A 22,010-nucleotide genomic window follows, 5' to 3' on the forward strand; every position below is an offset into this window, starting at 1 on the left:
AGAGAGCACGGTATCGATTTCAGACACGTTGCTCGTGAAAGTAGAGCATTTTTATCGAGCACTTTAGAAGGGAGAGGATACTATACGAGTTAAAGCTTCGCTAAAAAGATATGGAAATTCGATAACCTCTAGCAATTCGTCACCGGAGCGCAGGGTGCCGTTTTGTCCGACGGGGCCCTCCGGCAGGATCGAACGTATATAATGATGAGGCCTTACTTCCTGACCGTTCTCCACATCGACCGTCCCCTCTAAGCTAATCCCGAGACCGCTACCTTCGGCGAACTTCTTCAGCTGTGCGACCTATTTGGACAAAAAAGAAACGAAAGAGACATCCTTTCTCTGCTCGCTCTTATTTTACGACGAGATTGCGGTGCTTACCACTATCTCAGTATCGGGTCCGACAATTTTCTGCCATTTCGCTTTGATCGCCGCGCGAATTTGAGGCGTAAGCTCGCTTGATGGATCGCTCAATAAAGCTTCAACGTTGGTCGCCTCGTCGTGTTCATCAGACGTCCTTAAACGTTCTCCTTCCTGCAGAACCGCGCTGTCCACGGTAGTATGGGATTCACCTTCCGCCTCTATTTCAGTGGTGGTCTCTCCATCCTGGAAAAATACGCAAATATAGATGCAATGCTTTCGGCAACGCGCAAAAATAAATATACTAAAGTTTTATATTAATTATTTCAATAATTAATAACTCCAGTAACGCGAAAATATAATTAAAATGTATAATTTTGAAGTTTATAATTAGCAAATTTCCGATACGCAGATGATGAGTTAAATATGAGTAAATATATAAAACTATAACACACATGATGGCGAAACAATATTTAATTAATGCAAAAATACATTTCACTTTTTTTAATCAAGTTTATTTATTTGTTAAATGGCTATGATCAATTGTTAATTAAACGTACCGCGCTCATGGGGAAACTAGGTAGGCTCGTTATTGATGGTGAACTGGGTTGAGGTAATCTCAACTCGCTTGCGGCGATCGCTTGCTGAAGCTGCTCGAACTTTGGTCCACGAAGGTATCGCTCCAAGCAGAGGGTCACCGTTTGCCCTGTGCGCCTTAACACTTCAACGGCCTCATGATTAGTGTAGCCCTGCAGGGAGTGGCCGTCGACCTCCACTATTCGGTCATTAATCTGGATCTTATTGCTCAAGTCGGCCGCGCTACCCTCGCTAATGCTCTTAACGAAGATTCCAGAGAGTTCCTCTGCAAGAGAGAATCGAAAATTTTCATTCAGTTCGCCAAGAGTGTCATCCGACCGATTTTGCCCGCATAAACAGCGGTATCGCAACTTGTCCGCATACTTCGAATGCACAATTCTTTATAGCTACTTTGGCATGCTTTTAAAACGTCAAAAGCACTCGATGGACATTAATCTCCGTGGTGCCGGGCTCCCTTACCTTTTTCGCAAACATATCCAGCGATAGTGATCCCGAGGCCGTAAGCGTCCTTCGTGAGATCGACCTCGAAACGCTCCATCTCTGGCAGTGAATTAATGTCGAGGGGCTCCATGGTGAGCACCGGGAGATCCTGGAGCTGCACCGGAAGTGGCACCGCCGGTATAACTGGCATCGCTCCAATTGGCATTGGGTTGCGTACCACGTCCATGATGAGACCGGGTCTTGCCTTGTGAAGGGAGAGAAACATTCCTTTACGTGTCGCGGTTCTTCGATAACGAGAATATGATACCGCGTGTCGCGTGGAAAAGGAGAGTTCAAAGTGGGTCGCGCGTCGCGAACGCGAAAAGAGATACGATTCGCCGTCTCCGGCGCCGACACTCACGTGCATTTCAATGTCGGACTCCTGCGAGTACATGTAGCCGTTGTCATAGCTGGCATCGCCCCTCTGCACGTGTCGCATGTTGTAGCTCTCTGGCACGCTGTGCACCAGATGTCTGTCCAGCTCGTCCGGGTCCCCCAGGATTTTCGTTGGTACGATCGGGGCGTGACTTCCGAGTGCCTGCAAGTACCCGGGGAACGAGAAATTTTATGCGTTCCATCGCCTACGGCCTCCGCCCTTCCCAACCCTCGGATTTATAGAAACGAGCGCGCGTTTCTATGTCGCGCGACGGGCGTGTTTTCCGGAATTTTGAATTTCCAACCGTGTGGAAATTTCAATCTATCCGAGTAAATAAAAATGTTGACCACGCCCAGCTTTCCCGGTGAACCTCGCAGAATTTCTCGCAAAGGTTACGCCGAATTGTGCGTGGAATAACAATTACGCGCTTCCAGCGCTTGCACGCGGTCGCCGAGCTGCATACCGTTGGATTTATTTTACTCTTTTAACTAAAAGCAAACCTCATTGAGAAGAATGAGTAAAAAAGATGATAATGTTTGCTATCGGACTGAAAAAGATATCATTTCCGACGATTTTTACGGTCAATTGAAAATTAAAGGATCGTGCGATCGACCTGACGTCCGAAACACGCCACTGGTTCGTAAAGTATAATTTTTTATGTTCTTCCTTTTTTCATTTTTACAGGTGTCGGAGATTATGTCACAATGGATTTTATCTCGATTCGCAACACTCGTGACAAGTCTCGAGGGAATTTCACGGTGCCTCTCAACAAGTGATATTTACAACCCTTTCGGAAAAAAATATTCAACGGAAGGATTCCTGTTCCGTGGCAGAGCCAGGTCACCGATTGTTTAATATGCGCGCGAGGAACGACAGCCGGAATTATACGCGGAGCTGGAATACAAATATCGATCAAACGCGATAAAAATTGAAAGCCTACGAGGGAAAACCAGGAAAAATCATTTCGGAACGTTGCAGAAAAGGTAAGTACGCTTCCACGTTTTTCTTTCTTTCTCTCTCTTTTTTTTGCATTTACTTGACCTCACCGAATAATGAAGATACTTTGTTTCCGTGAGCCGTGCCCACGTTACACGTTGAATTATTACAGAAGCCGGACAACAATGTCCGATAGTTAATTTATTTAAAGGCCGTGAAGTTATTTTGCTATTTCGCTATAACGCGACCGTTATTTACGCGACTCTTCGCTGAAACACGATGAACAACTCATTTGTAGCGAAAGATAAACTCGGCTCGCCGGCGGCTGCTGTCGCTGGGATTCTCAACTTTAATCCCGAGGCGAAGTAATTTCCATCTTCCGCGATTTCGAGCGTATGAGAAATTCCGGAGTCCGTTCTGCTCTATAATAGAACCCCGTCACCTCGTGAAATACCTCATGCACTATTCATAATCCCCGAATTACAGTCGGTCCTCGACCACCGCGACCCTGTATAATTGCTTCGCGAGTCGCGCGCTCTTCTTCGCGGCCAACACCCGCCCCGCTCCCGAGAACTTTAGCGAAAATCGCGGGATATTCGTGGACGCGGTTATCCGGCGATATCGATCGCATTGCAGTCGACAGATCAAATGTAATGCATCGTTCTAATGGCTCGCAGTGGAATTTCGTGCGTGAAGCTCCGGCCTGAAACCCCGCTCGCGATAGTCAATAAGGATGCCCCGACAATGATGTACGCGGGCCGTACCCCGTACCATCAATCTTCAAACCCGACGGACACATCCTAAGCCCTCGCATCGGAATCTAATGGCTCACATCGCGCACCTAACTCGGCTACTCTAAATATGTACCTTTGCGGAACGCAGACATGCGTTCTAATTTGTGCAGCCAAACAAATGGACCGAATTTTAAACATTATCCGAGGATAATGTTCCTCGCTTCTTACGCAATTCTTACGGAAAGAGAATTGCAGCTTGTTTTAAAAATGTATTAGGTAGAAGTTACCAGCGAATAATAGTAATTGCACGCCGCTGGAGTCAGGGAGGAAATACTATCTATTGGATTTCGTGCGCGCAAAATAAAACAAGAAATGTTATCTTTTTCTCAAAGAAAAACAGGATAGATAAAAATTAAATAAAGCAAGTCTACATTTTCAATTATAATTTTATCAGGTTTTGATATATTCTAGTTACTTATATTTCCGAATGTTCAAGAAGAAAGGTAGCAAACAAGAGAAGCTCATTAGAGACAATGTAATCGACGGATTATTGAAGCTATTCCGCAACACTTGACCTCTCGAGTGCTCGGAACAAATAAAGGGCACAGCAATATCGCCCGTAATTAATCGCGATCGCAAACGCGAAATTGCGGAAGTGAAGATACCTGATAATCCGGAGAAGTCGGCTCCACAGGTCGCGCGACGACCAGTCGCACGTGGGTGCCGGATTGTCGTAAAACCGCGGCAACTTGTTCGCTTCCCATCCCACGGAGATTGACATCGCCGATCTGCAATATGTGGTCCCCGCTCTGGAGTCGATTATCCTGCGGGCAAACAATGCGAGGAGAAGCGTTTAATTTCCGCGGCCTGTTGTCCGGAGGGCAAACGTTGACGTTCCGGATCATTCTCGCCACCGCGCTTGTCATTTCCTCGTCCGTTTCCAAGCAGCTCGGGATCATGCACGTTTGATGCAAAACTCCGATCTATCTCCGATAGGTACTCTGTATCGTGTGCGCGTTACAGACCTCCCGCGTGCGAGTTATAATAAAGCGCGAAAGTTCGAGGGAAAAGAATAATAGTGCACGCGACGCGGCCGTATGATTAAGTGGGCAACTTATCAAAAGTTAAACCTATGATTAACGACGAGATTTACTTGTTAAGAGTCAGGTCTACGATAAAAGTAATATAACGAATTATCGAGAAAGCGATATATAACCCATATTGATAATAACACACGTGCGGAAACTTTACGCACAAATTACGGACAATTATATAGTCGTAAATGTCGCTAAAAATATCTTTGAAACTATTTTGCTTCTACAAAGAATTTAGATGCTTCCAATGGGAGGGAATTATTAGCTTTCGATTTACTTACGCGATCGGCAACGCCTCCTGGAAGAATGGTTTTGACGACGACGCCGGTGCTACGTCCGCCGATAATGCCGAATCCAAGACCGCTGCCATCGTTGATGAGATTTATCACTTCAACTTGAGCCCATTCCGTATTCAACTGCGAGCAAAAAGAACACGAAAACATCTTAGAGTCCCGCCCTTCGTTACGAAACTTTAATAATATTATCGATCACCTCCTCCCCCCGAATGAATTCGGGTGACGTAAAATCAAACTCCGAAAAAATACCACATTTTCATTAAACTTTTATTGCGATGAATTATTAAACAACGAATTTGTTGACGGAAAAAATTGCGAAAAATATACATTTTTTCTTTCCCTACTTCTTAATTTTAACTTTGAATGGTTTAATATCACCTTAGAAGTATGATTGTCTCTTATTCAATCTGATTTGTTTGGGATTTAGTTACCACGTTGCGGCAAGATTTTATCAGAGAGCACGCGAAATACAAATAAATTCCATATAATATAACTTCGGAGTCATTTCTCCGTAAATATATTTTTTGCGGGTATCCTATACCCTTTCTACGCGTTTTTAACTTTGTAAATATACAAAAAGAAAATTTTTCAACGACAGCTCGAACTGGATAAAGACTGGGTTAATGAGAACAAAGTAAGATGGCGGAAAATAAGAGTAATGATAGCGCGTAGCATCTGCTCCACCGTGGCATACGTTAACGAATTTAACGAAACGAACAAGGTTACTTGGGATTTTCAGTAACGATGAAGGATTCGGTTTGTCACGTCGATATCTCACGTCAGCTGCAAAATGCTGACGTGGCTAAGACGATATTTCTTCACGTGTAAAAATACTTTGAAACTTTTCGAAATATTATATACGATCTTTATGGTTATATTTCTTAGTTTAAAAATTATTGCAACTATAATTACAATAGTAAAAAATTGCTAAACATAATTAGAATGAAAACAGATTTAGAATAATTATAATAAATGGAGCAATTAACGTTTTCGAGTGACCACATAAATATAATAAGTAAATCGTAAAACCAATACACTACTACGTTTCTTTAATTAATGACTTGCATTCTGCCTAAAATCAATAAAATAACAAGCAGAAGCGACGTATTAATCTCTGCCCGTAACATAGTAGATCATTAAATTTGATTGGTTCTCCAGAGTTTGCTTCGTTATCGTCCACGCGGCTACAATTAACGAGCTGTTTAATATTAACGTTCCGATTTCCGATAGCTCTTACAGGCGCGGTTACAATGGCCCGTAATTTCCGGGGAATTGCAGCCAAGATTTTCGATCAATTTTTCATCGTTTACCTCCGTGGGTATCCCGTGGGTATTGCGATATTGTGAAAAAGAAAGTTAATGAAATTTAATTGCCAGAATCTCTGCTTTCCTTGAGAAAGCACTCAGTTCGGAGCGCGATATTGCTCTCTCCCCCTGCCTGTTTATTGTGCGAGATAATCCTTTCATTTCCGGACGCTCAGAAATATGCGAAGAGACAGAGTCGCAAGTGGAAGACGGGGTTACTATCGGAAGAAAAGTTTTGAAATGCCGGTTCGAGTGCGTTTCAATCAGACAATTGGACGGATTTAATTAAAGCATTTTTACCGGTGCGGCGGTTGCACCCAGTTGTCCTTCAGATTAAGGAGGAGAACGCGAAGTTGTTGGTTCGTTAAAACGCGAATCGCGATGAATTTTTTATGATCCGGTAATTGGCTTCATGCAAACACAAGGACCGCCGCGCGCCATATGGAGCTGCGAGAGAGCGGCGCGGCGACGCGACGCAACCGCGGGATGTTCCCTCGGATCCCAGAGCTTCCGGCGCACCCGCGGACCGGAACGAAAGCCGGGTCGAGAAACGGAGAGACAGAGGGACAAGGCCGGGAGTGATTTACATTGCGGGTGTCGTGCAAACGCGTGCCCGTGGCGTGTCCGCGCGCGTTGTATGTATGTGTGTACACGTGCAATGGGCGCGTACTCCTACACCGATGAAAGATTAAACACACGCGGCCGGACGCGTGCGTTTACCGGATCGCGAAGCTGGAAACTCGTTCGGGCGAGACGCTCCGGACTCGAGTCACGTCAGGATCGTTAAAGACCTGCTGGCAGGATACTCTCCGAACTTCGTATATCCGATAATCGTTTCCTCGCGGACCGAAATTAGTTTTGGGATAAGTAGTAAAGCTCCGTTGGAAGCTCCGTTTCTGACGTAGCGACGAGAGTACTTTTCCTTGTCACAAATGCAGAAGAAGAAACCGATAATCAATCGCGGTTAGTGCTGAATGTATTACGATGTCAGTCTTTCCATTCTTTTGAAAGAGACAACATTAACTGCACAATAATATTTCGTACTTTAAACCAATTTAGAACAGTTACCGCGATTTCCTCTCTGTTCATTCCGTATAATTTTAAAGTAGGTGGGTCAAATATATAGTTTTTCTTATTCTAAATATTAAATATAGTTTTAGGCTGTGACGAAGATATTTAATAAAAATATTATTCCGTATAATTTTAAAATGTGGAAAGTCAGTTATATATTATATATTCTTCTTTATCATAGACATACATATTTTAGAATATAATAAGGATATTTCATAAAAATACAAGATTGTTGAACTAATAAGATACAAAAGATACACATATTTTTAGCTTAAATTACACGTTAAATGTAACTATTAATGACGTACAAGACAACTTTGTTATTGGAACCGATAAAGTAATTGATAAAACATTAAAGGTATTACAAAACAATTTAATATCTCCTGTACCAGGAATTGGAAAAGACTGGAAAAATATACTGTATTATAATACCTCGGTAGCGCGCTATAATGTAATCGATAATAAAGTTTGTACAATTGATCACGTCGAGTTCTATTGCCAATGCCGGAAGCCCTCATCCGTAATCCTATTCTTATCTCAATGTCATGAGAAAATCATCGACCTCCCGTCAATCGAGTATGACATCTGGTTAATGACAATAGGAAAATAAATGTACAGACAGATATGCGCGATCGAATGCTTTCAAAACTTTCTGACATAAATATATAAACAGTAAATCTTTGATATTCACGATTCTCTCTTCAATAATGACATATGACACTCGATTGCAAGTCTTAATTATAAATTTTTTATGTATCTTTTACGAACTAATAAATATTATAAATCACTATCGTAAATCCTATCAATGTATTTTCTGTAATTGTCGCGATTTTCCTTCATAAGGCAGAATCAAACAACGATTAATACTGAGCTATACTCGATTTCAATGTCTGAAACTTTGATTTGCACTAAATTCCAATTAAATTCTCGTTACTCCTTTTTATATATAACGGGCGCTCTCACGAACTGCCCGACGTACCGTGTGTAAACTTTGAGCAGCAGTGAAAAAGCGTTAATTCGCAAAAACCGTTCCACTTTCGTCGGATAAAATTGATTACGGGGCAACGCTGAAAGCGCAGGAAGAGCACGTGGGATCATAGATCTAATACGAGCTCGGGAAGTGTCAATTTGTTACGATTAAATGTTCCATCGAAATAGCATCGCCGCGGGGATAAACGATTCTACGGTATCTCGCCGGTAATGGACGATAAATTTTGAAGATCACGCAAACTTTACCCGCAGTGAGAGAGAGAAAGAGAGAGAGAGAGAGAGAGAGAGAGAGAGAGAGAGAGAGAGAGAGAGCCGGCATTGCCCCGGAGGGCGTCAGCAAAACTCTTTACCGATAATTCTATTTCCGTCGCAGGCGTCCGCCGCCGCTTGTTCCTATTATCGCGCCCGAAGACAGGTGGAGGTAGGAGGAGGGCAGAAGCGGGAAAGAGCGAACGGGCGCCCAATTTATCTACGATTGAAAAAAAAAAGAAAACAACTCGATTCAGATATATCGAATGTCGAGGAATCAAGAAAAATGGCTACGGCGAACGTTCAGGCGGCCAATCGAAAACTCTCTCGAATAAAAACTGCGCATATAACTATTTAAAATTACTTTTTGAAATATATTCAGTAAGTACGCTCGCAATAACACACTAAAATATTACTTTAATTACTCGTAATGATTTATAAGTGCAGCAACGTATATTAACAACGTAAATATAAATAATATTTTTACCGTACCGTTAAAAATACCGCTTATCAGCTAAAATAAATAATATTTTCGTTAATAAAATTATTGGATGTCAGGAAAAGTTGAGAGTCTCTCTACAGCGATATATATCCATTAGGGTCTCTCATTAAATTTCTATAACACTGGAGGAAACGGGAAACCCGCGAATAGAAAGAATATCTTCTCTTAAATACGGCACAAAATTAATAACAACATTTCGCCGAAAAATACTCCTCAATGTCCACGACATCCGACATCGCAGATACAAGATAAATATTATCGGTGGGACTATTGCCTCAAGATCCTGGCGAGGCTGTACCAATAATTCTATTTCTGTCGTAGCCGGTGTTCCTATTATCGCGGCAAAAGGCAGGAAAATGATAAAAAAGGAGGAATGTGCTGTGGAAGGGTGTCCAAATGAGGGCAATTATGCCGGGGCTATCGATCGGGATTTTATCGGCACCACTTTGAGCGGCTCCGACGCAAATATTTCTTTCGGGATGAAGCACACTCGAGTTCGAGGGAGAGAGAAAGACGCGGGAGTTTGTCGGCATAAGACGATCTCGGGCCTGAAAGCCCGGCTATGAGCTACACGATAAAAGAAGAAGGCTGTCGAGAGAGGAGCGCGCTTATTAAGAGCCAATGAAGAACATCCTTTTACGTGGAGAAATATTCAGCACAATATAGTCTCTACCGAGAGAAAAGATCCGGGTAGCTTTCGATCGAGCGAAAAGAGGAGAAAAAACAAAAGAAAAAAGCACCATTGAAATGAAAAATGATCACGCAAAAGGATATCAGTATAATTGTACCCGCGTTGATTATAAATGAGAAATTGCTGGTGGACGAGAATTTTCTTTTTTTTTCATATATAACTTCTACTTTAGTTTACTGTACTCTGAGACGTCTGAAAAATCTTCGATTTTTTGATTAAACGAACGTTGAGTACGCAACTGATGATTGTTTTATGGTTCGATCAGCAACGCTGGCACGTATCGTCAATGCTGTAAAGTTACAGATCTATAAGATAGTCGCTAATTATGGCATTATAAACAACGCGTCATACGAAGCTCTCTAAAAAAAGAAAAAGGCGTCCTGAGGAACGCGGGTTGAGGTTGGAGAGGAAGAGAGGAAAAAAAAGGGCGGCTACTCACCACCATGTCAGAGCCACTCTTGGAGGCGTCGCTGACGGCGGAGGGGCTCCTTTCGATAACGAGGCCTCCAGGTATCGGTGTCGGGGTCGGCGTAGGTGTTGGCGTATTCGTGGGCGTCGGTGTCGCCGCCGAAGTGGTGCTGGTCGGTTGGCTTGACTTCGGAGTCGGTCCCGGTGTAACGACGGTGGACGATGCTGACACCGATTGATCCTTGTCGGAGCTTGTCTGGTTGTTCCCAGCAACGGCACCGCCGCCGCCGCCGACGATGGACGACGCTGCTCCTGCGGCCGCTGTCGAACTCGAACCACCGGACAATTCATCCGTTGGCAAAGAGCTCCCAACGTCTGTCAATAGCAAGTACAGACCGTTCCGTCCGTTATTTAACCATTTCGAGCACGACGTCACTCGCGTCGACGGCACTCCAATGAGGAGTAATGGTAACTGCTAAACTGCAGCTTCTCAGAAAAGTTACTTAAAAGTTACTATAAAGATTTACTCTCTTTCCGAAAAATTTTCAAGTACCAACCAGAACGTAAATAAAATATTGAATAAAAAACTATGTAGATTTTAGAGTCACCATATTTTTCTCGGGCATGAAATGACTCGAGATAATTTATTAATGGGCGAAGAACTCCTAGAAGTCTAATCGACAAGTTTCTGCTATCACTTAACCTTTTTAATAATTAACTTTTTTATGGAAGTTTTGGTTTCAGCACATAAATTTCCAGAACTTAATGAATAAGAAAATAAGCGAGACTAACGCTGAAAGAATTAATATGTTGAATGATAAGTTTTGATCAACTTTGCGAAATTGTTAACATATTTATGAAATTCGATTGGATAAAGTAATAAAAGTTAACATCGGTGAAAAGCGTTGCTTCCACGAAGCAACTGCGTTATTCGCACCATGTACACGCATGGACAATCCAGCACGAGTTTGCTATTCCATATGCAACAACCGGGCCAGAAAAAAGTTAACGAAACTAATTTAACTCTTCACGGCGCGAGGAATTCAACGAAAATAAACATTTATGCTGCCATGGACAATGTTGCATCGCCGAGGGCGTATTATAATAGTCCTGGACTACTGTCGTTCTTGTTACATGCAAGAGGCAACGTTCGTTACTTTCGTGCAAATTGCGAAATTGCAAGGACGAGGTTGTGCCTTGATGAAGAGAAACAAATTTTACGGAATCCAAATGCAAACGATGTTGTTAAGGATTATCTAAATATCCTTGAAATTAATCTATTACACTCGAGGTTACAACAATCATGTTACCCGATATCATCTTCTTTGCAAATCGAACGCGAAGGATCTCATTTCCCAGTGTAAGCGGATTCCGTTTAATTACGCGGGTTGTAATTACCTTGGGCGCTTCTTGCTACGACTAGCTCAACCAGACCACGGGCCTTCTGAAGAATCGAGATCGCCTGCTCATGGGAGATGTTGGAGTCTAAGGGCTGCCCATCGATCGCCAATATTTGATCTCCCTCTAACAGACGACCGTCGCTGAAACAAAAATGCTTTAATTCGGTATGTGTTGTACGAGATGATGAAAACGCAAAACTAGTAACGATTGTCACTCGTGAAGATGAGTATCAAGACAAATAAAACAGACTGCTGAGTGAATAGTGAATTTTGCATTCAGGCGACAGGCGACGAAATGGCGCGCGCATTACGTGGGGGCAATATTGTTTGCCATTGACATTTCCGGTCGTTCGTGCGCGCGAACGTTCGCTTTATGCATTTCGAATCGGGTCAGCTAAATAATCATGAGGCGATCAATAATCAACTTATCTAATAACGCGATATGAATACCCGCTATATGCAAATACACGCGGCTCGCTCGGACCCGTTATATAATTAGATTGTTTCACGGGGGAGAAAAGTGGTCGCCGACCGCACGATTATCAGATCGCTGCGATTTTTTTCCGCTCCGGAGAGGAAAGAGAGCGAGAGAGAGAGAGAGAGAGAGAGAAAAAGAGGAGGTCCGTTACGAAACTTCGACGCGCTCGTAATCTCCCTGCCGTTTGCCTTATCGCAGCGATCGCGATGTAATTAGTTCACGCTCGTTTTAAGACTTTTTAACGATGCGGACGGCGCGTTAAACTTCCAATCCCGATTTATGTACGGCTGATATTAAATAGAAATCTCGGAGCCCCTCGCGAGCGATACCACGGACGGGAAGCTGCGCACAGGAGATACCTAGAATTTTATCCCGTCATCTCGTGTATTTACATACCGAGCACGGATTATCGTACTTGTAACACCGCCGCACCGGCACCGCACGAGACTAGTTTTCGCGTACAATGGGCTTATTCTGTAATTCTTAACGACAGTTTTGTTATCGTTATATTCTCGTTGCGCAGGTCTTTTCTACCATATATAATATCTGCGCGCAACGCAAATATAACGATAACGAAACTGTCAACATTAAGAGTTACAGAATAGGCCCACAGGACAAGATGATGCGCCGATATGATGTAATGTACCACGAAGTCCTTTGCAGTTCCTCTCCCGACTGCGGCGATTAAATTTTTCACAAAATCGTCAACGTCTCGGATCGCGCGAAACGTTCTGTGACATAATCGGATGATTCGTTTGATGCTAACTTGATTCATCATGCAGCTCCTAACTCCTTGCAGTTTCCTTTTCGAAAATGCGATTTACATCTTATATTATAGAGAATAAGATTAGAATGAACGTAGATGGTAGATAAGGAGATCGGACGCTACGGATCGGTCCTCATCGAATCATCCGTATTATGAAAGATACTTGTGTTATACTCGAGAGGGCCGAAAGGGATTGAGATTCCATTAGTATATGTGATACAGTTGTTCATTCAAGGAAAATGGATACAACAAGGGATACAACAGATTGCCGTAATGCCGAGATATTTCGTGCCGAAAGTGGTTCCCGTCGTTTTGTGGCCGCCAGGTTATCGATATCACTTCAAGTGGAACAAGCCGGTCGGTCGTACGGGTGTCCGCAATCTGTCGAGAAATCCGAATCCGAACGACAATATGGCGAGCGAAGGGACGGGGAATCACGGGGACAGGCCGATAAGGGACTTTTGACAAGCGGCGAGACCCGATATCTGACTAATTAAATTTCTCCACGACGCGGACAATCTTAGACGGGTAACGAAGTAACCGCTCGCTCGCAAAGAGAGCGCGCCGCGCCGTCTCGTAACTTTGCCGTAATTAAAACCTGCTTGGATCGAGCTTTATAAAGCGCACCAGAATGTCTTTTCTTCCATGTCACGGATACCAGAGGCCGAAACAAGAAGCGTGATAGCTGCCTGACTAGGAGGCAACGCTCGAGTGGAAAATAAAAAGAACCTGTCCAATTTAATTTTATAGAGGCGCAAACGCGAGAATTCTACCTCTTGGCTGCCTTAAAGTTGAAATTCACGGATCCTCCGACCGATGCACGTAGTCTTACACGGAAATAGCAAAACGTTTTATTTTCTTCTATAGTCTCTCTCGTGTTGACAAGATAAATATAAAATTCCTCAAGTAAACCGTGTCAGGTGACAAAACAGTTGACTGCACTCGAACCAAAAATTGCTTAAATTGTTTTCGATGTTTTTACATCTATTGAAATAAAAGTGTTAAAATAAAATTATTAATAAATTTACATTTTACCTCGTAATATTGTTATTTACACCGTAAATGATGAAAAAAACTATCTGAAAAATAACGAGGATATTTCGCGTAGCAAGAATCTCAGGAATCGACGAAATTGCGGATCTCTCATGATAATAACGCTATCGGAAGCATCATTATGTCCGTTACCTGCTTCTATGTCGCCATCGTTTATCGAGTGGAGCATTCTCCGCGACATTTGGCATAGCACGCAAAGCTACACACCACGATCCGGCATTTAATGGCACGATGGTGGTCACGTTATCCAATTTCCGTCAAACCGAATTTCGATGCCTGCGCTGTCACTAATGATACTGACCGGTCAGTTCGGTCACGGTAATCTACGTCTCGATTTCCTGCGGATCGAATAGCCACCTCCGGAAAGCCGACAAGAACGTATCCGCAATGACATGACGGATCTTACGATGCTGCGTCATCGGCGAACAAAACCACATTCTCGAGAACAAAAACAAAGGTTCTTAGGAGATTATCCCGAATTAAAGAACTTAACACTTGGGATGTCAAATGTATTATTTTATTTCATATTCTATCCCTCATATTAATCACTTTGCTACTCATCTTGTATATTACGTATTATGAAACAATATAATGGCACGTTCTTTTCACACATATAAAACAATATTCTTGATTCGTACAAACATAAGCCAAGAACTGTATTGGTATATTCCAGAAACGAATTGGAGTTAAATCGCTTCTGGGTTTATAGTTATACAGAAACATTTTAAAGGGAGAAATGTATTTCAAAACTGTACAAAAAGAACTCAACAAAGAGCAATCGTACAACAAATAAAACAAAATTTAAAACTGCTACAAGAATAAAATGTAGATCGATATCTGTAGGAATTGCGCAGTAATAAATATCCGAAGAATAAAGTAATAATGATAACAACGATGGAAACACCCCTGCTGCGCGGTATGAGAGAAAAACGTGTAAAATTCGCAAAATAAAGATACCAGCATTATAACATGCATAAACTCGTTAGAATATGAAGATATTAAAGAGATAGAAACGCGAAAACACGAATCACGCGTAAAAACGGCAACTAGTGAACATGTATCGCGCTTTGCACTTAAAAAAACTCGAAAGAAAGGTAGACAAAAGGTCATCGTGAGACCCTAATAATGACTCTGATAAAAATATTGCTCGCAACGCGCGAGATATAAAATAAAGAGCGAAATATATAAGAGCAATCGAGTGAAATGCAGGGAATAGCGGTGGATATGCGAGTGGACTACGGCGCAGAAACGCGTATAGGAACGGCGCGGTATACTCTCTCTCTCTCTCTCTCTTTCTCTCTCTCTCTCGCGTTAGTATTCCAGCGTCCTGTAAATTATGAATGAGGCGTATCCTGCGCGGAGGCCGTGTATACCGAGCTCTCAGATTACTCCCGCAGCGCGCCCGGCGCGCTTCAAAGTATATACGAGGGTGGATAGCGTGTAAGGGTCGCGAGAGGGTGGACCGTGGCATCCCGTCGACGTAGGAAAACACTGGCGGCGACCACCGCCGGCAAGGGGCGGAGTTTCAAAGCCGTCTTTTAGCATATACGAGGAGCGGGCAACTGGATATACTGTCGTAAAAAAAAAAAAAAAACACGCGACTCTGTACGCGACTCGTTCCTCTCGCAGCTTCTTCCTCTGTTTATCGCACGTTTCTGGCGCTTTTCTACCCGAAGTAACGTCGACGAAACACTGACATGAAATGTAAGAGCTGTACTTCTTAGCTCCTCTTCTCTTGTCTTTCTTCGCTCTTTCTCTCACGAAATTACGCAAACGTTGTATACAACAAAGACCTCTTTCTGGACGAATCGTCCAAATTCTATGCCGTATTCCGATCAGGTTCGGGGGAAAATTCAAGATCCGATGCGCGACGCAAACGCAAGACATCTAACTACCCTATTGTTTCCATACTGCGATATAGTTACACGACTGACTGGCACACTAAAACTTTCGCCGAATTTCCAAACTGTTAGAGAACAGCTCAGGCTCACACTTTGTATGAAACGCGGCCATTATGCAAAATCGCCGACGTAAATTCTGCGGGAACTGCAAGTGCTACAAGATAATTACGTAACTAGCTCTAGGGACGTAATTTATGCTTCACGTAAATAGTACTGACAAACAACAGCTGCACGGGTGGAAAGAAAACTCCCTCGTTATCTTTTATCTTCTTTCAATGATCGCGCGCATATAGGGTGCATGAATGTTTTCATTAAGCGGAAAAGGTCATTTTTTTCCGTTATAGAGGAACTTTTTGTGCCACTTCATTATTCGACTGGCCCTTGGGAAGGGTAAAACGATTCTTGTTTTGTGATTCGACTCAGCACTGATTGCAGTTAGTGATTCCGGCACATCGCGAGTTATTTATTCTTTAGTCCGCCTGATCTGCTTGCAAGCGCTTGCAAAGCGCTTGATCGATACTATCTCTGTCTATTGAAAATGGAGCACATAGCCGTGCACGTGTAGAACGCAAAGATAATCTGAAATATATTCAAACCGGCATGGCACCAAGAGCTGATAATCGTTAGACTGGCCTCGATTTAAACGTTGTCCGCCTCTCCGAAAAGTTAATCAATCTCGTCGGGCGATCATTTCGAATACAACCATGATTATACCGTTTATGAAGTATTCAAACGCTAGGCTTCAAAGCCGAACGCGTTTTGATTTGATTTGGATCTCACAAATGTTATCAGCCTGGTGACCATCGCTAATTGCAGAATGCAGCTGGACTGTAAACATGAAAACGGAACGGGCCGGATTGTGTTTGGCGAGTAATTAAGCTCTACAACACCGTAAATACAGTCGAGCAATTTAGTAAGAAACACTGGCGGATTACCGTGATGCAACACTGGACAAAAGTAATAACACTCATTTGAAGTTTAATTAATAATCTCTTAACGTGATGTAATATAACAAATATCAGTAACATTCTTCTAAAATACATGTGCTACGCACGAACGTGTGATACGCGTAGAAAATAAAATCGCATATTCTTTATGTTCACAATACATGACGTACCGGATAATGAGATGGAAGAAATCGAAACTGCTTCGTAAAAATTCGATGCCGAGTACATAGAAATAGAAAGTACGCCCTACAGCTAAAATTAACGAATGCACAAAGGAAATCCTCGTGATTCGTTTTTCGTTTTAGCCGTATATTCCCGTATATATATGTATATATATATATATATCGCGGCGCGCACTTATCGATTTGAGAATGTTGTCCTACCATATAGCGTCCCTCGCCACTTAGGAACAGCGGAGGCAGAAAACTTCCGCCCCCATTGTTTTCAGTAGTGCTAGCGAGAGAGGTGTCTCCTCCCCGTCGGATTCAGACATTCCCCGCTTGCCTGGGATACTTCGCTGAAACTTTTAGAACGTATCAAGATATATAAACGTCCGTATCCCGAGGCTTAAGGCGAAACCGGGATTCCCGTTTGCAAGTCAAATACAGCAATTTCTCACCGCGCCGGAATATCATACGACGTGTGTGCGTATACGCCCTTATAACAATCCGCCGACCGACAGCGCCTCGCAAACGAGAGGGTGTTCGCGTATCTCTGTGAAAAATCTTCCTGTCGCACTCGCGATATTGTATTTCAGATTAAATACAGTGGATCTGCTTCGAATTCGATCCGCCCCGGTTTCGTGTCACAACGCAGAGACGTTTATTTTTCACGCAGAGGAAACGTTCCCTTCTGCGATAACTACTTTAGATCGACAGAGCGACGTAGGAAGAGATGGCGATGCGAGAGATGACGATGTGACAAACAAAGCACAATAATCTGAAGATGATTGATCGACATGTATGCAAAATTGTTTTTTCCGAAAAAGTGAATCGCACGTCTACTCAACTACTCAAGCTGCGTGAATGAAAAGTCGACCTTTCGGAAAAAACAACGTTACGTGTATCTGGTTTATGCGCAACATTTGTTGCTCATACTATCGTACTTTTGCCAATGCCAGAACAAACTATCGATGTAACCGATATATTTTCGATATCCGATAAGTGACTCAATATTTCACAGAATTCTCTTGCACCGCGCAAAGTATACGAATAAGTTCCGTATTCGATGAAACACAGATACACGGGAGAAACCACCGAAGAATTCCCATTCTTTTTCTCTCACTGACAAGCTGTACTCCGAATTAGTAGGTAAGCCAGGGTGGAGATAAGCCGAAGATTTTTGGTGGATTGACGCATAGGGCTTACACAGTATCGGTCCAGTCACTAGGTTAATCTTCCTTTCCCTCTTTTTTCTGCGACCTCGAAAAAGTTTCGTGCTGTTGGAAGCCATCGCTGTAAGTGAAACGAACGCACGATAGCAGGTCACAGCGATTCGACAAGGTCGAATCCGAGAAAGTGTAGGTATAGCAAAGTCTTCAGCATGCAAAACTTCCGAAAATTAGCAAAAATTGTCGAATATTAAACAGCTGCACACACAGCGCGTCATACTTTTACCTCGAAAAAAAAATCTAGTCGAGAATTGTCAAGCCATTGGAAAAGATAAAAATTGCAGAGTAAGCGTAAAATTATTCCGTATACAGAACTCTAAAAATCGTTCAATACGCGACAAGTGCTAAATAAATTCACAATAAATATTTCGCAATTCTATTAGCGACTAACCACATCCTCGTCGCTGAAATCACTCAAAACTGCTTCCCAGAATTAAAAATAATCTAACGTTCTGCGCTACTTACCAGGCGCAAGTGCGTACTAAAAATAGCAACTAAAAATACGATCGACTTCGCCTTACCCACGCCAGATACCCCGATCCGGACACGATCGAATAATTTCGCACTTACCGCAGCAGGACATCGGTTAATCGGAGAGTCCATAATAGATACAGACGCTCCTCATCCCCGATACCCGATGAAGTTGTATTAACTCAAGTTGTATTAACCTCGCGCTGACTGAGATAAGTAAATTCTAACTCGAGTAACTGAGAACGCTGGAAGCATCGGTATACGCTACTGTCTTGCGGCCAGATAAATTAACTCGCTGCCAAGTCATGCATATGATCATCAGAAAACGATAGCGAACTCTAATTAAGATCTGAATTTCCGGGAACGTGACAACTCGATTAAACGCGTCGTACTCTCTCATTAGCGTCTACTTGGCTATTCAAAATCTCCTCTCATATGCGTGAAACTATTACGTACATCAAGAGCATTATCTCATTATGGGTTCGGGTTACTCGGTATATACCTCTCTCTGTATTCTATGCGGCCTTTAACGTACATATATTGTCGTAGCGATATTATCCGACACGATCAAAACTCCGAGCAGAGTTACTTGACGAAGGTACTTCGTCTAATCTCTGTAATTCACTGTATAAGCGTCGAGTGTGAGAGACGAGACTCATTTAGATTAATCGATGCTCAATTTAATAAATTGCAGAAGTTTCGAGCGATGGACGACAAGCTGTCACATTCTGATTTTATTCCGTCACGATATTAATGCCTCTTTTTATTTCTTTCGTTTCGCTTTTAACGAATGCAGGTAAATAACAGATTTTCTAAACAAATAAAAAGAAATACTCGCGAGTAACTAACCACTTGCATAAGCAAACGCACGTATCACGCATACATGACGAAGCAAGGAAAAAAACAATTAATTAAACAAAACCGCCGGCAGCACTTCGAAACAGAAGAGAATTTGAAAAAAAAAAATAACAGAAATGCGTTTGCGGAAGCCGACGAGAAGTTGGATAAATGCGCGCACAGGTGCAATTAATCTAATTAATCTAATTAAAAGCCGCGCCGTGCGTTCTGAAACAAAACGGGCGAGACTCCGGCAAGAGTAATCCGGAGGCATAGAGGCACACTGGAGAGCATACGATACGGTGACCTATATATCATTTGAATTCCTTTCGCGCTTAAATGCCGCGCGCGAAGCCGAAGAGGAAAAAAAAAGGACAGTAGTTGCCGCGTAAATTACCCGCGTTGCGGCATCGCGCGAGAGGATGCGGTCGAGATTACGGCAAGAATAATGCGCCCCTCAAGCTCTTCCTGGCGCGCCAATATCCTGGACTAGAGCGATCCATCATTTATTGCGATTTGAAGTGACACCGCGTACTCCAACGTTTATTTTGCTGCTCCACTCCAAACTGTCCTTAATCTACGAAAGTGCCTCCTCATCCATTTCAAGCAGACCTCGAGTTATGTGACACGGCGCTTATAATCTTTGTCTTTCTCACTTTGAGAGTGAGAATCATAAAAGAAGCTTTTTCTCTCCAAGTTCAACGCTTGCTTTCATTCTTGCTTGCTTTTGTATACTTGTTTTTAGAGGAAATTTTCTAATTTTTCCCGATAAAATTTTAATAATAAATTCTTTGGGAAATTTAAAGTCAATGTCTCCTTACCGTAAATGTCAAGACAAAAGTAAGTTTCTACGTTAAACGTTAAGTTAATTAATTAACTAAGCAAATTTACTTGCTACATTTTCAATAACTTGCCGAAAGAAAATGGTCGAGACGACGGTATAACGTTTAATAAATGCCAATTTATGAAAAAATGAGCATTGAAAACTTTTGTGGATCGCTGCTGAGGTTGATTAAAAATAAACAATTACACACAAATACAAAATTGAAAAGTATAATAGAGAGATATGATGGCGGATCGATTTCCAATACTTTCAACATTAATCTCTTCAAATGAAACCAAGGCTTAAAATGTGATTGATATTAAACAATTTTGCGCGATAGAAAACATCGCATCGGCGCAAAAAGCGCCCGATTGAACATAAAAATCCGGCGTGTGACGAGATCGAAAAGTGGTGCGTCCGGCAATGGGCGTATTGCCAATAGCGTGTCAATATCTGGAGCAAACAAGCATTTATCAATGACGATCTTCCCTGGCGCGTCACGTTACATTCTCCAATTGATATATCTCGAAAGAATCCCAATTTTTCGGTCGTTTTATTATTTGAATTCATCAGGCGAGAGATCGAGCAATTATTTTTAATTCAACATCGCTATTCGCTTCAGCAAAACCTTTTGAAAACGAAATACTATATAACAAATTTATGTATCAATAGCTTTTTTGTACGTAATTGTACAAAAAGCCAATTTTGTAATCGCCAAAAGTTCTGGAAATTTTTCTGACAAATTTTTTTGTGAGACCACATATTGTTTGCAGTTATTATTATTATATTACAACGTAACATTTTCACGAGATAAAAAATTATATAAATATATTTGTATTATAAACGGTATGTGCCATTCATATTTATGTGCGACTTGGAACGGATTAACGGTCGAAGCGTATTAGATTTATCGCGCTGATTAAAGCAGGAAACGGAATCGAATCGCGCGATGACGTTATGGTAATAACGCGTTTCCATATCAAAGCTGAATATTTTATCTTTCGGGAGCAGTGAACGACTCAACGCGACCGCGCTATATAATATATGGAGGGTACAGATTTTCCGACGAGCACAATTCAGCTGCTTATAGGAATATTCATGCGGTCGGTTGGTCGGTCGGCAACTCACCGTTACGCGCGTACGCGAGAATAAACAGCGCGATCGTCAGAAAATTATTACGGACCGTTATTATTAGAAGATGGAGATGTGCGATTCTCATTTTCCAAATGAAATAACAACTGACTGTAAAATAACATGGTCAGCGCGCCGCAGTACGTTCTCCGCAATTTCTGCCCCGATGAATCGGAATCGCTGTTTCACATCGGGCGGTACGACCGATGTCTCATCTCTTGCAAGCCAAATATATAATATAAAACAATATTAAAATTTCTCCAAACATTTACTTGGCAAATACCGCTCCTCGCTCCATCGTTTCAGCGAACGGGAAATTAAAAAGTCCGCGTATAACATTATACGGTTCTGTGTGTGCGTTTGTTCTACAAATTTATAAAAAATTCGAAGAGATCCTACACTGACTAGATAGAAGCTCGAATAATTTTTTTTAGATTTCTGCCGTATAATTCTGTCGGAATATAATACGTGTCTTATTATTATTATAATAATTCCCCGTTTACGGTTACATTATTCAACGCCCAACCAGGCGTTGGATTTAATATGTACGGGGGATGCACATTATAATTTCACAAATTTCCATGCGAAATTTTTAATAAGTAATTGCGATTTTATAAGTTTATATCTGAATTAATTGATATAACATTTATATTAAAGAAGAATTTTGTTTATAATAATCGATTAAAAAACATGTCTATGGGTTTACTATCTTCAACAGCAATTGATCA

General features: G+C 42.1%; 2 protein-coding genes and 1 long non-coding RNA gene across 10 annotated transcripts in view; 1 reads left to right on the forward strand and 2 right to left on the reverse strand.

Moving 5' to 3' along the window:
• Nucleotides 1-22,010, forward strand: part of LOC112455765 — a 169,427-nt gene that overhangs the window by 97,955 nt on the left and 49,462 nt on the right. For all 7 annotated transcript variants that reach the window (XM_025017915.1, XM_025017919.1, XM_025017918.1 and 4 more), the window contains exon 2: nucleotides 2,495-2,793. The gene's annotated coding sequence lies outside the window, so the exon portion shown is untranslated. The remainder of the gene's footprint in view (nucleotides 1-2,494; nucleotides 2,794-22,010) is intronic.
• The window catches only part of LOC112455763, a 90,370-nt gene that overhangs the window by 36,870 nt on the left and 31,490 nt on the right, over nucleotides 1-22,010 (reverse strand). For both annotated transcript variants that reach the window (XM_025017912.1, XM_025017911.1), the window contains exons 6-14: nucleotides 11,484-11,626; nucleotides 10,117-10,460; nucleotides 4,856-4,990; nucleotides 4,146-4,304; nucleotides 1,796-1,972; nucleotides 1,414-1,639; nucleotides 918-1,219; nucleotides 379-603; nucleotides 127-300 (exon numbers count right to left, since the gene is read on the reverse strand). In XM_025017912.1, the coding sequence (XP_024873680.1) occupies nucleotides 127-300; nucleotides 379-603; nucleotides 918-1,219; nucleotides 1,414-1,639; nucleotides 1,796-1,972; nucleotides 4,146-4,304; nucleotides 4,856-4,990; nucleotides 10,117-10,460; nucleotides 11,484-11,626 (1,885 nt within the window). The remainder of the gene's footprint in view (nucleotides 1-126; nucleotides 301-378; nucleotides 604-917; nucleotides 1,220-1,413; nucleotides 1,640-1,795; nucleotides 1,973-4,145; nucleotides 4,305-4,855; nucleotides 4,991-10,116; nucleotides 10,461-11,483; nucleotides 11,627-22,010) is intronic.
• Nucleotides 18,017-22,010, reverse strand: part of LOC112455770 — a 32,809-nt gene continuing 28,815 nt past the window's right edge. Inside the window, exon 3 of the long non-coding RNA XR_003040892.1 lies at nucleotides 18,017-18,084. This is a non-coding gene — a long non-coding RNA (uncharacterized LOC112455770). The remainder of the gene's footprint in view (nucleotides 18,085-22,010) is intronic.

This window comes from Temnothorax curvispinosus, unplaced genomic scaffold (genome assembly GCF_003070985.1).
Source record: "Temnothorax curvispinosus isolate PA1 unplaced genomic scaffold, ASM307098v1 QBEX01006326.1, whole genome shotgun sequence".
NCBI classification, from domain to species: domain Eukaryota; kingdom Metazoa; phylum Arthropoda; class Insecta; order Hymenoptera; family Formicidae; genus Temnothorax; species Temnothorax curvispinosus.